This window comes from Scyliorhinus torazame, chromosome 10, assembly GCF_047496885.1.
Source record: "Scyliorhinus torazame isolate Kashiwa2021f chromosome 10, sScyTor2.1, whole genome shotgun sequence".
Classification (NCBI taxonomy): domain Eukaryota; kingdom Metazoa; phylum Chordata; class Chondrichthyes; order Carcharhiniformes; family Scyliorhinidae; genus Scyliorhinus; species Scyliorhinus torazame.
Window position 1 is genome coordinate 187,805,245 of NC_092716.1, and position 18,105 is coordinate 187,823,349.

An 18,105-nucleotide genomic window follows, 5' to 3' on the forward strand; every position below is an offset into this window, starting at 1 on the left:
CGGAAAAGGATGCCAGACTTCCCTAAAGGACATTAGTGAACCAGATGGGATTTTGTGGCAATCAACAATAGTCATCTTTAGTCTTTTAATTCCAGATTTTTATTCCATTCCGATTTTCACCATCTGCCCTGGTGGGATTCAAGCCTGGGTCCCCAGAATCTTTCCCGGGGTTTGTGGATCCCTAGTCCAGTGATAATACAACTTCACCACTGCGTCCTTTGGATGACAGGGCACTGAATTGAGGAGGGCGATGTGGGCAGCTGTATTCATGGCTGCAGACCGATCGAGAAGGATGGCGGGCTAATTTACCAGGGTTCACCGCTTCACAGTGCCATTATAATTTCAGCTTTAATACTCTGCTTAAGATGCGATTTAATCAAATATAAATGCCAAGCTCAACTGAGAGCAGATGTGATTAGTGGGGTTTGCAGAGATCACATTCCCGGAATGGACTGAGGCTAGTGCTTACTGTGAAGTCTTTATAGAATTAGACAAAATAAGCTGATGCCAAACTGGCAATAGGTTTCTTCAATAATCAACTTAACTGAGGGTAAGTGAATTCTGGCCAGGTAATTAGCTGATTAAGAACTTGGTAATTTAAAAAAAAAAAAGCAAAGTTGTTGCTGCATGATCAATAATCCCAGGATGGTGATTTGTGTGAGTTTTGTGCTTTAGAACAGTGTTCTTGCTGAGTGATAGAGAGCCCTTAGTACAACATTTCTGATGCCACAAATCCAAACCGTGCATGGGAAATTAGCTGTATAGAAATCCGAGCATAACAGCACAGAGAGGCTATTCCTCTCATCGTACCCAGGTTGAAAATCCTACCAGCAATCCTACCAGCAGTCCTACCAGCAGTCCTCCAGCAATCCTACCAGCAGTCCAACTTCTGTCTTTGTGCTGACAGTGCCCTCAAATCCATCCTCTAAACTGGATCTGCATCAGAGGCATTTGATCTTGGACCACTGTGCCCCGGGGGAACGGGGACAGGGGTTGGGGATGCAGACAAGCCTGCTGTGAAGATTAACGTATCTTTCTCTTCACCCCCCCCCCCCCCACCCCACCTACCCTGGAGCCAGTGGGCTGCGGTTGACCTTTCCAGTGTCACTGGCATCACTGTGCCTCCCTGCTGCCCTTGATGCGCTGGTTGCGGGGGGCGGGAAGCTGGAGACTATGGTGTCTCCTTGGTGGCGAGCTCTGGATTGTCCTCCAGCGGTTCCTCCCTTAAATTTTTTTAACAATTTTAAATACGGATTTTAACAAGAACAAAACAATATAACCAACAAACCCCAGCCAACATGGCTTACACAGAGTGCCACCTTCCCCAGCCCTCCTGCTGGTTCACCTGCCCTTGCTCCCCCACCCCTGCTGACAACTTAATTTTTCCCCAAGAAGTCTATGAACAGTTGCCACCTCCAAGCAAAGCCCTACAACGATCCCCCTCCAGGCAAATTTAATTTTCTCGAGTCTGAGAAACTCCATGTTGCTAACCTATATCCCTGACCTTCGGGGGCTCTTCAATCCCTCCATCCTAGGATCTATCTATGGGCCACTAGGGAAACAAAGGCAGGACATCGGCCCCTCTCGCTCCCAGATCTTCCGATACACCAAAGGTCGCCACCTCTGGACTCGGCACCACCTTCCACTTTAATACCTCTGACGTGATGACAGCAAAACCCTGCCCAAAAACCCCTCTGCCTCTGATATGCCCGCTTCCTCCTCCCTGATGTGCCTGTAGAGCTATGGGGCTTCCATAAGAACATAAGATCTAGGAGCAGGAGTAGGCCATCTGGCCCCTCGAGCCTGCTCTGCCATTCAATGAGATCATGGCTGATCTTTTGTGGACTCAGCTCCACCTTCCGGCCCGAACACCATAACCCTTAATCCCTTTATTCTTCAAAAAACTATCTATCTTTATCGTAAAAACATTTAATGAAGGAGCCTCAACTGCTTCACTGGGCAAGGAATTCCATAGATTCACAACCCTTTGGGTGAAGTTCCTCCTAAACTCCGTCCTAAATCTACTTCCCCTTATTTTGAGGCTATGCCCCCTAGTTCTGCTTTCACCCGCCAGTGGAAACAACCTGCCCGCATCTATCCTATCTATTCCCTTCATAATCTTGTATGTTTCTATAAGATTTTCTCCCCCCCCCCCCCCCCCTCGTCCTTCTAAATTCCAACGAGTACAGTCCCAGTCTACTCAACCTCTCCTCGTAATCCAACCCCTTCAGCTGTGGGATTAACCTAGTGAATCTCCTCTGCACACCCTCCAGTGCCAGTACGTCCTTTCTCAAGTAAGGAGACCAAAACTGAACACAATACTCCAGGTGTGGCCTCACTAACACCTTATACAATTGCAGCAGAACCTCCCTAGTCTTAAACTCCATCACTCTAGCAATGAAGGACAACATTCCATTTGTCGCCTTAATCACCTGTAAACCAACTTTTTGCGACTCATGCACTAGCACACCCAGGTCTCTCTGCACAGCAGCATGTTTTAATATTTTATTTAAATAATCCCTTTTTGCTGTTATTCCTACCAAAAATGGATAACCTCACATTTGTCAACATTGTATTCCATCTGCCAGACCCTAGCCCATTCATGTAGTCTATCCAAATCCCTCTGCAGACTTCTGGTGTCCTCTTTTTGCTTTACCACTCATCTGTGTCATCTGCTAACTTGGACACATTGCACTTGGTCGCCAACTCCAAATCATCTATGTAAATTGTGAACAATTGTGGGCCCAACACTGATCCCCGAGGGACACCACTAGCTACTGATTGCCAACCAGAGAAACCACCATTAATCCCCACTCTTTGCTTTCTATTGATTAACCAATCCTCTATCCATGCTACTACTTTCCCCTTAATGCCATGCATCTTTATCTTATGCAGCAAACTTGTGTGGCACCTTGTCAAAAGCTTTCTGGAAATCCAGATATACCACATCCATTGGCTCCCCGTTATCAACCGCACTGGTAATGTCCTCAAAAAATTCCACTAAATTAGTTAGGCACGACCTGCCCTTTATGAACCCATGCTGTGTCTGTCCAATGGGACAATTTCCATCCAGATGCCTCGCTATTTCTTCCTTGATGATAGATTCCAGCATCTTCCCTACTACCGAAGTTAAGCTCACTGGCCTATAATTACCCGCTTCCTGCCTACCTCCTTTTTTAAACAGTGGTGTCACGTTTGCTAATTTCCAATCCGCCAGGAACACCCCAGAGTCTAGTGAATTTTGGTAAATTATCACTAGTGCATTTGCAATTTCCCTAGCCATCTTTTTTAACACTCTGGGATGCATTCCATCAGGGCCAGGAGACTGGTCTACCTTTAGCCCCATTAGCTTGCCCATCACTACCTTCTTGGTGATATCAATCCTCTCAAGGTCTTCACCTGTCATAGCCTCATTTCCGTCAGTCACTGGCATGTTATTTGTGTCTTCCATTGTGAAGGTTGGGGGGGGGGGGGTGGGTGTGAGGCCCATGGAGACATTGGAAGAATGTGCAAGCTCCACAGTGTGACCGCGGGGCCAGGATCGAACCAGATCCTCCGCAGCATGAGGCAGCAGTGCTAACCACTGCGCCACCCCTCCCCACCCACAAAGACAATGGGTGTCTTTCCCATAACTGAAATCTCCTGCAACACTAGGTGGCAACCATGGCTCAGTGGGTTACGTTCCTTAGAGTCAGAAGGTTGTGATTTGGAGCCTCATTCCACAAAGGCCAGGCTGATCCTCCAGCAGCAATACTGAGGGAGTGCTGCACAATCAGATCTTTTTGATGAACGTCAAACCAATTCAGTGTTCTGTCCAATATTTATCCCCAACTATCATCGAAACAGATCTGGCCATGATCACATTTGTTTGTGGGATCCTAATATGTGTGCTGACTGCTGCATTTCTAACATTATAACTGCTTACTACACTTCAAAAACACTTCCATGAGCTGTAGGTGCCTTAGGAGGCATGAAAGGTGCTATAACAATTGGTTACCAAAGTGCTTTCTACCAGTTAACAGTGCTGATGCAGAGAATCATTAACATTCCTTCCAGTCTCTCAAATGCTCCCATTACAATCCTGTGACTAAAGGGGTCAGTTTCCGGGCAATCTGGTTTATATACTTATCACGACGGACCTCCTCCTCCCCTTTGGACATGCTGGGAATCAGCAACGTAATTGACCAATCGTGAAAGCCACACCGTATAAACTACCAGCGGCTCATTTAAAAGGCATTCACTGCCCATTAACATCCGGCTATCCTTCATAGGAATCCCTTTGTTAAGAGAGCCTTGGAAGCTCGATTGTGTTTCTAACGGATAGGCAGAAAAAGTGATTTGATGGCGACACCCTGAAATCTCAAATGTCCCACTTGGTTATTGAATAATGTACAAGATAATTTACTCTGCCAGATCCACTTTCTTCAAATGAGTGGCTGCTCTTACAGACAAAAACCATTCCCGCTCATCTGCAAAGACAACTTTAACTGAGGCACTGGTATTGAACCATTAACATCACTGTTCCCAAAGCCTGGCTGGACAGAAGTTTAGGAATCCTAGTTAGAATGATGCCAATTCACTCCGCAGGCAGTGTTGCATTAGTCTGATCTCTGCATCGACTAACTAGGGTAGCGTAGTGGTTGCTCATTTTGCGACAACGATTAATCTCCAAGGCCTTGGGGGTGAAGTTTATGTGGAGACTGCATTTGTTTCCCTTCGAGCACATTTGAAAGAATAAGCAAGGAGCAATTATTACCTGTGGCAGAAAGTTAGTAACCAGAGGACACATGAACTGACTGGCCAAGGAATCAGAGAGTCAAAGAAATGTCTTTTTAAAAAATGCAATGAATTGTGGTGATCTGGAGCGCACTTCCTGAAACAGATAGTAGAAGTAGCTTCAATAATATAATGGAAAGAAATTGGATAAATGTAAATGTACAGGGAAGTCGGGTTAATTGTATTGCAAATGAAACCAGCATACAAGTATGATGGTGAAAAGCTTAACGAACAGAAGGCAAGATTATCCCACCCACCCATCCACCCCAAAAGGGTCAAACTGTGGTCACCTCAAACTAAGGAAGCAGCTGTAAATTACAGGCTATTGAAAGGTTTCCCGCTGTTCCGTTTGAACAAGAAAAACATTCACATTAACCCATTTCCTTTTATAGATCCTCATCATGCAGGGATATGGGGGAAAAGGAAAGAAAATGGCACTAAGGCCGAATGCTTGCTTGGAGAGCCAGTGCCTACACAAGGTGCCAAATGGCTTCCTTCTGCACCGCTGTAATAATTCTGTGATTAAGCAGTGCCTCGGATGGAGGTTGGATTTGCTTCCTCTTGGATCAGTGGGTTTGAAGATAAGTCCAATGTGTGATCTGCAGACTCGGCCACATGTGGGGCAGGTGGTGCTCAATGAGATTTAAAAAAAAAAAAAATAATAATTTAGAGTACCCAATTTCTTTTTCCAATTAAGGGGCAATTTAGCATGGCCAATCTACCCAACCTGTTGTATGGGGGTGAAACTCCATGCAGATACGGGGAGAATGTGCAAACTCCACACAGACGGTGACCTGGGGCCGGGATCGAACCCAGATTCTCAGCACCATAGGCAGCAGTGCTAACCACTGTGCTTCCCTCAGACACCGGTGCTTCACCTCCGTAGGTCCCTGACAAAGAATTTATGTGCCCAGTGCCTTCCCATTTTGGTCAGTCACAAGCCAAGGACTTCCACAAGTCAGCAGTGATGTTTGACCTCTTGGGATTTCGTCAAAGCATGCCCGAAGTGTTTCCACTGGGAAGTGTCCTGCCACGACCAAGTTCAGAGTAGAGCGTCTGCTGTCAGGCATACGAACCAAGAGTCTCACCCAGTGGAACTGGACAAGTTGGCTTGGGAGAGGACTGCTGTTACAATAAAGGCATGCCCCCCCCCCCCCCGCCATTTCATTTAAAGCATATTCTATCCTGCTTAAGTTTCTCTGTAATACAACGCGCACTAAAACAAAAAAAGTGTTAGAGCAGCCTCCTTGGTTTTGGTTCGGCACATGCACAAAAAACCATAACTGAACATGTTCAGTCAAACACCACTCAATTGATTTGCCACCTCTCGTGAACCCCTCACTCCTCGTTCTCTGCTCCCACTTTGTCATGAACACCAAACTTTGCGAGAAGATTATATTTTGAAATGTCCCTTTAATTGCAAGTGAAGAGATAGTTAGAAGGGGTGGGGGTTATTGGATTCCTGGCAAATATCTCATTTCTGAGAAGTGTCCATGTGATCTAGGTTGCCATGGTGAAATGGCAAAATAGAAAAGTGATTGGGATGAGTTACTTTGTGTTCAGCTGTAGCAGGATATTGTCACAGAACATCTGGTGAAGCAGCAAGGAGATCAGTTCAGACAAGCCATGAAATGGAGCAGAGCGGAACATGGATTTATTAAAAAAAAAAAATGTATTCAAGGCATTTAACAAATATACAAAATATCACGAGCAACACATCCACCCAATAAACAACTGCCACCATTTGACACCCAGTCACGTTCCGCCTTTCCCATTTTAATCCCCTGCGCCCGCGCCCCCCCCGCCCCCCCTCCCCCGTGAATGGTTTCCACTTCCGGACTGACCCCCCGCAGGTCAAACTGACCTTCTCCAGCCTAAGGAATTTCACCAGGTCATTTGCCCACACCCTCAGTATCCCTCCACCCCAGCAAAATTCATCTCTGGGCTATTGGGGGGGGGGGAAGAATACATCAGCCCCTCACTTCCCCTGGGCTCCCAGGTCTTCCGACACCCCATATATCAACACCTCCGGACTCTGCACCACCCCTACACCTCGGACATCACATCCAAGAACGCCTCCCAGAACTCCCTCAGTCTTGGACACACCCAAAACGTGGATGTGATTCACAGCCCCCACCCCCACAAAGAACTCTCTCATCTTCACAGTCATATGGACCATATGTACCACTTGAAACTGAATGAGGCTTAACCTCACATGAGGATACATTCACCCTCCGCAAGTCCTCAGCCCATACCCAACTCCTCCACCAGTGCACCCTCTCCCTCAATCTCAAATATCCAACATCTTTCCCTCCCCTATTTCGCCCTCAGGCACGAGCTTGTCTTGTAGCACCGGAAGCGGCAGCCCTGGGAAAAGATGGCACCTCTCCTCACAAAATCCCGAACCTTCAGGTATCCAAAACCATCCCCGGTGGGCATCTTCCAGCCCAGCAAATTTACTCCCTACAAACAAGTCCCTGAAGTACTCGATCCCCAGCTGCCGCCACCCCTGGAATCTCGCACCCAGCCTCATCGGCACGAACCTATGATTGCTGCAAATCGGCACCCACAAAGACGTACCTTCAAACCCCAAGTGTTGCACTTACCCCAGCCCCCACACCCTCAAAGCCAATGCCACCACTGGGCTCATGGAGACCTGGCTGGCAAGAACAGCAAAGGTGCCAACAAATCCCTCAAACTCGTTCGCCTACACCAACCCCCAGACCAACCATTTCCTCCCCAATCGCAATATTTGCTGCCCAATAATAATTTAGCAAGTTTGGCAACGCCACCCTCTTTTTACCCCCCTTCCATTCCAAAAGAGCCTGCCTCACTCGCGGAGCCTTCCCCACCCACACAAACCCTGAGATCAACCCATACAAAGTGACCCAGGTCCTCGGTGCCATGAGGCAGCAGCGTCTGCCACCAGTGTTCAATTTAATACAGAAAACTGGCCAAATTCCACCAAGATCTCCAGAATCCACCCAATGCTGCCCAGCGGTTCAAAACATAGAATAAGTCATCCACACACAGCGAACCCTATGATCAGCAACCCACCCACCCCCGAAATCCTTTGAGGCCCGAAGCGGCATTTGGCGAACAGCATCGGGGAGAGCGAACATGAAGCCGTGTGACCCACATTGCTCCTGGTCCTCAACCTGCTTCAAGATGAGGAAATGGAAGCCTGCTATAGAATTGGGGGGGGGGTAAATAGTTCCCCCTCTCCATTATACATACTCACCAGCAGTGGCTCCAGCTCCACCCCAAACTTTATAAACTACTGGGTACGGATCCGGGGCCTACCCCACCTGCATCGCCCCATATGCTATCCAACAACTCCCTCAGCCCAATTGGGGTGCCCAGGCCCTGAACCTGCTCCTCTTTGACCTTTGGGAACTCCAACCCCTCCAGGAGGCCCCTCATCCCTTCTTCCCTGGTGGCTCCAACTCCGAGCCTCCTATGAATGATCTCCAATACCGCATTCACCCCCTCTTGTCCCGCATCCGACCATCTCCCTGACCGCTGCTGGTTTCCTCAACTGGTGGGCCAGCATCCAACTCTCCTTCTCCCAGTATTCATAAACTGCCGCCTGGCCCTCCGCAATTACCCCACTGCCTTCTGTCAGACAATAACCCAAACTCCATCTGGAACCCCTGCTGTCTCTCCTTCAGCAATTGCCTTTGAATACCTCCTGTCCACCTTCAAGTTCTCATCTATCAGCCTTGCCCTCTCCTCCACTCCACCCTCTTGTGCCCAGATCGAAATAAACTCCCCTCTAACTACAGCCTTGAATGCCTCCCACAATGTGGCAGCTGCCTCACCACCGCTCCGCTCCTCTTCCTCCGCTCCTCTTTCTCCTCTCTCCTTTCCCCCCCCCCCCCCCCCCCCCCCCCCCCCCCCCCCCCCAACAAATCTATCCAATGCTGCACATGGTCAGAAACCACAACTCGCTGAGTACTCAGTCGGCCACCCCTGACAGCAGTGCCTTATCCATCACAAAAAAGCAGGTCTGGGAGTACACCCGGTGCACATGGGAGAAGTATGGAACCTCCACTGATCTACAGCAACCCCCCCCCCATCATCAACTGTCCAGGACAGTACTGACCCCCCCCCCCCCCCAAATAATCAACCTGTGTGTGCGTTGTGTCCAAGACTTCCCCAACACCCACCTCCAAATCCACATCATCCCAATTAGGGGCATTCTGAATCTAGTCCTCTGATCCATACACCAATCTCACTGGAGTATCACATGCCTTTTGTACTCAAAATCCCACATACGGGTGGGGAACGACCAATAAAATCCACCTGGAGAGGGAGCCATCAAATGTGTGACCACTCCCTCCACGGCCACCAAAGTCCTGACAGTGGATTTTTTTAATCTGAAGGAGAATAGAATAGCGGAGGTGAAAACAATCATGGGACAGATAATGAATGAGACCAGATTCATCACGTAATGAAGAGATGATTCTGGGAGCAAGTTGTGAATACAGAAAAGTGCACCTTTTGGGTAGACACCAGTGAAATGCTTCTAGACAACTCCTACTCAAATGCACTCCTGGTTGATCTCTCATATTCTACCATCCAGAAAGCAGAGGTCATCCAAACTTCTGCAGCCTGGGTCCTAACTTGCACCAAGTCCTGTTCACCCAGTGTGCTCCTGTCCTTCACAGCTCTAATCCGGTTCAGAAACCTCCATGGTCTGGCCCCTCCCCATCACTAATCTCCTCCCAACCCCACAACTTTACTCTCCTCCAATTCTGTCCTCTTCCCCCATTTCAATCTCACCATTTGCAGCCCAAGCCTTCAGTTGCCTAGGTCTCAAGCTCTGGAATTCCATCCCCCGAAACTCAGTGCGGGATTCGCTGTCCCGCTGCACCCGTTTTTGCTGTGTGCTGCCGCTGGCAGTGGGATCCTCTGTTCCCGCAGCTGGCCAAAGGGGTTTCCCCATTTTGGGCACCCCACGCCTTCGGGAAATCCACGGGTGCGAGTGCATTGCCGGCAAAGCGGAGGATCCCGCTGACGGAGAAACCCGTCCTCAGTCATTTCAAGCTCAAAACCTGTTTTACGACTAAACATTTGGTCACCTTTCCTAATTTTGTCTCCAGCCGCATTTTTCCCTGATTTGTCTGTAAGGCAGTTGTATTTTTATTCTAAAAAGATATACTAAAAAAAAATGCAAACGTTATTGAATCAGCAATGACCAAAATGGGGGTTTCCCCACAAGCTTGGATGTATTTTTATGCAGAATTGGTGGGATTGTGATCCTCTTGAGGACAAAAAATTAAGATTGGAAAAAGCAGAGGAAAACAGAGAACCAATTTTCCCCACACATTCCTTGCTATTCCCAAACTCCCAAAGCTGGCCACGGATATATTTGGTCTCTTGCAATAGATTACAACGCCAGTGATGGAGTTATTGGGGTGCGGCATGCTACTATGTGACCAAAGGGCCAGTTAGATGAAACTGGGTGGTCTTAGAGCCATGTTTACAAAGAGGAAAAAGGATAAAAGGTGAAAGGCTGGGTCATCAATACTGCTTGGGAGGCAGTGGCAGCAGCTGTCAGTGCAGGCAGCATGACAAGGAGGGCCTGTGTCCGAGGTTGGAAGACCACCGAGCTGCAAGTGAGTTACTACTTCACTCCTGGCATCAGTTCTGCCTGCCACCCTTCATTCCCAACCACCGCTGCCACCCCACTCCCCCAAAACAATAGCTGACACCTCACACCCTTCCCACATCAGATCTTTGTGCTTGCTCCTCCGAACCCACGACCACAATCCCTTGTGTCAGTGCTCACACATGCCCCCTGTAGACCCCCACCTGACCCATCAAGCATGTGTCTCACAATGCCCTGTGTCAGAAAGGGCCCCGAGACCGGGGTGGGGTTAGTATTAGAGATAGTGTCCTTATTTCCCTTCTCTTCCCTCCCCTCCCATGAGGAGCAGGCCCTGGAAATAGCGGCATTGTCAAAGGGGAGAGCAATCACAGAGGCTAGCCTGTACCGCAGAGGAGAAGATCCACTGCCCCTTCACCCATCACCCAGATGACCTGTGGAGTGCGTGCTGTTCATGTCAGACAATCCTTCCCTCTCACTGACCACATCAGATTCTCCTTCCAATGGGGCTGGTTCATCCAGAATCACCCCAACCCTCCCTACCACCCAAGAGACCACCACCCCCATGTCACAGCTATCATCCCTATCTTCCACAAGTGCAGAGACACACCCACACACCAAGTTGACAGGCTTCTGGGATGTAATCTGCTGACCACCACAGTTGCTAATGCACATCAGGTGGAGGTCTGCTGTATTACAGTACTCAACTGGGTCCCAGACAGATGGCAAGCCTCTGGACAAGGTTAGCCCAAAGCTGATGTGGAGAGATTCATAAGGGGATGACAACGACATTCCAGTGAGCGCACAGCCAATTGGAGGAGTCCCAAAGACTACAGGTGCTGCATGGCAGCAAGGCCAACACCGCTAGGGTGGCATCTGCAGTGGAAAGCCTGAACATGATGACAGCATCGAGTGGTGGTGCCCAAGGCATGACTCAGTCTGTGATGAGCTTGCTAGAGGGCCTCGACATCATGCCCCAGTCAATGAGGGATATGTTCCAGACGCAGGTGACATTGCCGAATGACCCAGTCAAGGAGCATCGTTGAGGGTGTCAACACTGCGTTGCACACAATGGGGAGCTGCAAAGACTGGCAGACCCAGATGACTCGAGGCCACTGGAGCTCACTCCAGCTGCACCTCCGCCCTGTGAGTTCTCCCAGTGAGCCAGAGAAGACACAGCCAGAGTGAGACAGAACCAAGAGTGAGTTTGGGAATTTGAATCGAGGTGGGAATTGAATCAAATCAGTAAGGCAGCTCCGTTTAAATTTCAGGAATTTAAATTAAGCTAGAATTGTGCAGTGTAGGTTAACGAGGGCTGCCCCACCCATTCACATAGGCAGTTAAGTGTCAGTCACTTAAATCTACCTTGATCTAAAAGCTATCATCCCCATCTTCCACAAATGACTTACATTTTCCCCCTTACTGCTCCTAGTTCTTATAACCCAAAAATGTGCAGGGTAGGTGGATTGGCCATGCTAAATTGCCACAACATTGGGGGAAACAAATGAATTGGGCACTTTTAAATGTGTTTTTGGGTGTGGGTAAAGTGCCGATTGAAGTTGATTGATTGGCAAACAATCCAACATTGCTCCCGTGCAGAAGACTGGCGAGTTATATGTGTGGAGCAGGCTACCTGCTGTCCTAGCACAGCATGATGCTGAGGTGTGGATTGACAATCCATTTAAATTGTTGTCTTGTTTAGGGATATGACCCTGGAGGTGGTGGGGAGAATGACAATTGAGATCATGCTGCTTGAGGGACCTTGCTATCACAACTTGACTGCAGCATTTTGTCTTTACAACAGTGAGTTCCGCTTACTGGCAGTGACAAACGAGCATAGGGCCATAGTGAAGAATGTGTTGCCCAGTGAGAGTGACACTATCTTCTAAAACTCTCTCATCTTGTGCATTAAAGCCTGATCTAAAGTAGAATGCCCATTGCAAGGGAGATTGTTCCCCCAGCACAAGTTGGGTGGTCAAGTACGTGGTTGTGTTTTTGTGGAAGCTTTTGTGATGAGGTGAATAAAAGTTGAGAGAAGAAAGAGAGCAAGCACCTTGCTGTGTGCAGCAGCCCATTGCATCCTTGTGCTTCAAATCAAATCAAATTCCATTGCTGCAAACATCCCTCCTATCCCCCTCCCAATTATTTACACCAGTCCAATGAATTGGTATCAAACTGTGACTTGATCTTGGGGGAGACTGTTGCCTTTTACTGAGTGCAGTGATTGCAATACACCCATTTTCCCTGGACATTATTACTACTTGAAGCAAATGCTGTCCATTAAATAAGCAGGTGTGATTTGTTTTGCATTCATCTTGCTTTATGTTGTGTATAGTTGAGATTGGATGGTGTACAAGTACAGTCAGCACACTTGTTCTGATTTCCATTCATGCTTGCTGCTTTTGACATGCCAGAAATGTGCTTGGAGGTGGTAGTGGGTAATGCTCTCCACGTCAAGGGTTGTGGGGTTTGGGTCCCATGAAGTGCCGCACTCAGGATCGATACTGAGGGGATGCGGTTATTGTCGAGGTGCTGTCTTCTGGATGAGATGTTTAAAAACTGCGGCTGAATTTGCCCCTTGGGTGGAAGCAACAGATCCAAAGAGCTTTGGAGTTATCGCTATTTGGTTACCTGATCAATATTTAACCATCAACCAGACGAGTCATTTTAATACCTTTTTTTTTCTGTGAAAATGATGGTGGCTGCATTTCCTACATTACAACAGTGACCACATTTCAGAAGTACTCTGGCTGGTCTGTCCAGGGATTGTGATGGTACTTGGAAATGCAGTTTTGTTTTGTTTTTTTCCTCTAATCCTACTTTTGATGCACTCCCTTGAGTGAAGTATCTCTCACTGGCTGTGCCTGAAAAAGCAGCAAAGACTAATCTCCATTTAAAATATATCTTTGCTGTCTCACATGGCAAGGATACTTTAATGGGGTTTCACCATCTGAGCTCTGTTTGTGGGTGGGACTTGTCGTCTTTCTTTTTGAGTTCCTCCTTGGAATGTGGGTGTGTATAGCCCATCCCTAGTTGCTCTGAGGAAGGTTGCTGAGCTGCCATCTTGACCGCCCGGAAGGTGTGCCAGAAAACCTTTAGCCACCAGTTAAGTATCAACCATGTCGGTGTGGGGCACTCCGATTAGTGAATAATGACTGGTTTCCTTCTCTAAAGGACATTTGGATAATCCACTAGCTCCACCAGATGATTCCCGGGCTGGGAATCTTCTAACGGCGAGGAGGCAATTGAGTGGAACTGTTTCCACTAGAGCAAAGAAGATTAGACACAATTTTAATAAAGGATTTTAAAATTGGGGTGGAGCTTGCAAAATGTCTGCACAAAAAACCATTGAGATACAGAAGGAATAGGTGAACAACCATATTGTTGGCCGTGCATAATCATGACTCAACTTGTGCCCCTGCTATGCACTACCATGGAGAGATGAATAAGGCCATTGTAAAATGGTGCACACCTTCCCTATGGTGATTGTTCACCACAAACTCCAGAATTCAGAATATGATCTGTGCACTAACACTGCACCAACAACCGACTGTAACATCCACCCCTCTGATATCAGACCTGCCTGCACCCGTGCAGGAGCCCACCACAGATTTTTTTTTTTTAACCGCTTCACGACAAAACCCCATGTTCCTCAGGCACGTGCCCACCACCATAATGACACGGAAGAGGAAAAAGCTGCTCATTCCGATTGAAGGAACGTCATAACCTTTAAGGCGGGAGGGCAACACGATATTAGCCCTCACCCGCATGCACTTTGGATTCCGTAAGCCAAGGATATTCAAAACTCATCACGATTCAGCCTCTCAGGGCACCCCTAATAAGTGTCTGCTCGAAGTGACGTCCCAAGTATAGTGGGCAACAGGATGCCAGCCACTGTATCGGGCCTGGCACATCTGGCACAGGAGTCCGTCCCCCTAGGCTACCCAGCACATATCAAAACGTACCACCCATCTGGCCCTGTTTCTCTGTAACTGCATCTGGGACAGTGCACCAGCCCCACCGACACCAGGAAAATCAGGCCATCGTCAACCGAGGAGACCAGCCCACTGAAGAGCAGAGCCATCAAGACGCCCATTAATTGGGCGTCATGGGCGAGGGGCTGATTCCTTCTTCTTTTCCAGACCCCCTTAAACTCTACAGAACCCGTAAGAACACATCACCAGCAAAAGAGAAGATACCCCATTCCCTTGGGGGAGGAACGTCCTAATTAATCAAGGAATGTTGGACACAGACCAGCACTATGCCGTTGCAAGGAGGATATGAGAGGACACAACAGCGCTACCTCGACAAACACACTCCTTCTCCATGGAAGACCCTCTCCCAATGAGGAGGGCACTTGGGAACCCACTACAATTAGACCACTGGGAGGAGGACTAACTCCCTCATCAAGCCTACCCCCAAACCCAACAATGCAGAGGCATAGCACACAGACTCTAACTTCAGTGTTTTCCCCCTCCAACAGCTCTGAAATCGCCGCCCACAAAAGGATCACAAGGAACCCAGTCCTCTCCAGGATGTATGATCTGTCCAAACCTTCGTCGGAAATAAGCACATTCTCCGGACTCAAAGTAATAAAAACCTGATGCACCTATTTCTGGCTGGGGGCTTTCTGCAACCACGGTGAGGACTTATTTAATCCCTACCACCCACCAGCCAGCCACCCATTACCCTGCTGTGGTTCTACTCATCTCTATAACCGAGGCAAGGGATGTCCTCAAATGAAAGGATTACTGCACAAAGGGTAAAACTGTCCAACCACTCATCACTTTACCAACCCAATATTGTTTTTGTCAAAAACGAGATAATAGGTGACCCTGGTGCTTGAATGTTGCACAGCCTTGTCAAGCGAAAAGACAATTAACATGAAATCAACAGCATAATTCAAGGGAATAAAGTCCAGGATTATTGATGAATTGCAGGATGTTTAATGCCATCCATGTCGCTTAAAAAATCAGTCAAAGCCATGACCGGATCGTTGACCAACCCTCTGGATCCATCAAAAGTTCCATCGAATGAAGCGCTTATACCTCTGCCATGCCATCGCCTCTACGCCCAGGCAGCCTGAGAACCTAGGCCCCGTCCAGGGGGATGACTCTTGTCCGGCAGCCTCCAACGCCTCAACAAGCATAAGAGGACAGGATAACACTGACCAGTGGTCGGGGCCTCCAACCGACCCCAGGCCTCAAGGACTGGATACAGTGTGCGTGAGTCGAACCTGAAACATCCAGCCTTCAAATCGAGATTGCAAAAGCATAGCTGCCAATTCTCAATCAGTCGAAAACCCGCACTCCATTCCTCGCAGAAGACCAGGCTCCTTGTCCGGCCCCTACTCCCCGAGTCGGTCAGGATAAATGCCACCCCATGCAGCAGGATTTTGAAGGACTGAAGGCAAACCCCCACGAGGGAAATTGCTCTATCAATAATAGGATTCTCCCCTGTACCTCCACTGTTTTTCCCCAGGATGTTGCGCAGCTCATCAAAGTGAGCATCGAAAACCTGCACCAGAGAGCCGAGATCACCATAATTCACCTATGGCATCCATTATTCTGATACTGACAGCACCGCCGAGGCATGGACCCACTCACCAGCAAAACCACCACTGTAAGCTGGGCCCCACCACAGCCACCTCCGACAGTCTCAACCAAACAAGGATATTCTCTGGCAATGAGAGATGAGTCGAGCCTGGATTTTCACAGTGCAAGACATGTATCCCCAAAAAATAATTAATTGATGTGCATCAGGTATAATAAGGATTAATATTTGGGAACATGATGGGAATATGGGAAAGGAGCTTTCAAGGAAGCGGGCAAGCTGGAAAAGAGCGAGTGCAGATTAATTGGGCCAAATGGCCATGTAACGCATATGTGTTGAGCTCTTCTCCCATTCCAATATCCCCCTCCCCACCCCCCCTCTCTGTTATGAAAAGCCATGCATTGGCTTGGAGCCTAAAATTTACGGTGAATGTCAACCACCCTCTCGAATCTCCTGAGCTCACCGAGTAGCAGCCCGGCCAGATTTTGAAACTAAACATCCCAAAAGTCTTCCATTGCCCAGAGTGGCTGCAAGCGTTTATTGCAATCTGGCCACGGGTCTGCAAATTTCCTGAGCAGTTGTCTGTATTTGTTTAGCTGCTTGTCCTTGTTTCCTGCAACCAGCTTTTATCTAAAACGCCAACAAGCAAAGGAAGTGAAATGGTCGAAAATAGAAACCGCATTGCAGGAGCACCCTCACTAACACAAGCTAAATCTGTCCGGGACATATCCGTGTTGCTCTAATTTTCAGTAATTTCAAATTGGCACTGAATGTAAACTATCAAATGTGTCTCCGTGCGCATGAAATTAAGCTACTGCTTTGCACAAAGCAGGAAAGCACTGCACCAACTTCATAGCAGTTGCTCGTTCGTTGATTTGATCATTTAGAGGTGTTGCGATGCGATATCTTCAGTGAGCTTCCTTCCTCCAATAGTCTCCTGATGTCGTCCAGGAGAGCTTGGTGTGAACTGCAGAGCTTTTAAAATTTGATCCAAAAAACCTGCTTCAAGAAGTAACCACCGATCTGGTGCTTGAATGTGTATGTGTTTATCAGTGCCTGTCTCCACACTGGGTGTTTCTGTGTTGAGTTACGTTTGAAAGTCCACAGACAGTAGCTGGGTCAGTGATCATCTCCTCTCTTTCTCTTCGCAGGTGTCGTCAGGTTGAGGTGAATCTGGAAGATGACAGAGTATAAACTGGTGGTGGTTGGGGCTGGTGGCGTTGGGAAGAGCGCTTTAACGATTCAGCTCATCCAGAATCACTTTGTGGATGAGTATGATCCTACTATAGAGGTACAGTACATCTTCATGTGAACCCAAATCCTGTACTTCTAAAGGGGCTACTTTTTTTGGGGGGTCCGTACACTCCTCATGAGGTCCCTTTCTGGCTTCTCGGGTGGAAGTAAAATCACTATTTGAAGACGAGCAGGGCCATCAATGCTTGCAGCCACTCTGGGCAATGGAGTGAAGACTCTATTGACTGTAAAGTACTTTGGAATGCCCCTGTGGTGGTATGTCAATGGAATTTTTTTCTAATAATGAAGTTATGGAAGTCTGGCTTTTTTAATAATGCTACTTGGGGAAGTGGCAACACAACAGTCCAGTGGTTTTCCCTGCACACAGGCAGTCTCAAATCCTGGATAACAGATTCCTTTTCTTCTCCTTCCTTTCCTTCCTCCACCTGTTGAACCTGTGCTTTAAATCTTCACATGATCTCTGCTTCACAACTATCTCTCCTGCTCCTCCTCCCAACCCTCCACCCTGACAGCACAGATTAGAGCAGAACTGTGATCAGGTAGAACCATTCCAGACACTGTGGCCGGGATTCTCCCTTCCGGGGACTAAGTCCCCACGCCGGCGGGAGAACCGGGGGCAACGACTCTGGTGTCAACGGCCCCCAAGGTGAGGAATTCTCACCCGTCTCGGGGGCTAGGTGGATGCCGGAGGGGTCGGTGCCCCTCCAGCTGGCGGCCAAGGGACTACATGAGTTCGCTCATGCGCGGAGCCGCCGGGGTGTTTTAGAGGGTTGTACTACGCGCCGGCCATGGCTGAGCCCTACAGGGGCCGGTGCGGAAGGAAGGAGTGCCCCCACGGCACTGGCCTGCCGATTGGTGGGCCCTGATCATGGGCCAGGCCACCGTGGCCCCCCCCCCCCCCCGGTCGAAAC

At 48.5% G+C, this 18,105-nt stretch overlaps 1 protein-coding gene across 4 annotated transcripts in view; it reads left to right on the top strand.

Moving 5' to 3' along the window:
• Positions 1-18,105, top strand: part of LOC140384440 (GTPase HRas) — an 88,686-nt gene that overhangs the window by 33,709 nt on the left and 36,872 nt on the right. For all 4 annotated transcript variants that reach the window (XM_072466146.1, XM_072466144.1, XM_072466143.1 and 1 more), the window contains one exon: positions 17,092-17,231. In XM_072466146.1, the coding sequence (XP_072322247.1) occupies positions 17,121-17,231 (111 nt within the window). In that variant the 5' untranslated portion in view covers positions 17,092-17,120. The remainder of the gene's footprint in view (positions 1-17,091; positions 17,232-18,105) is intronic.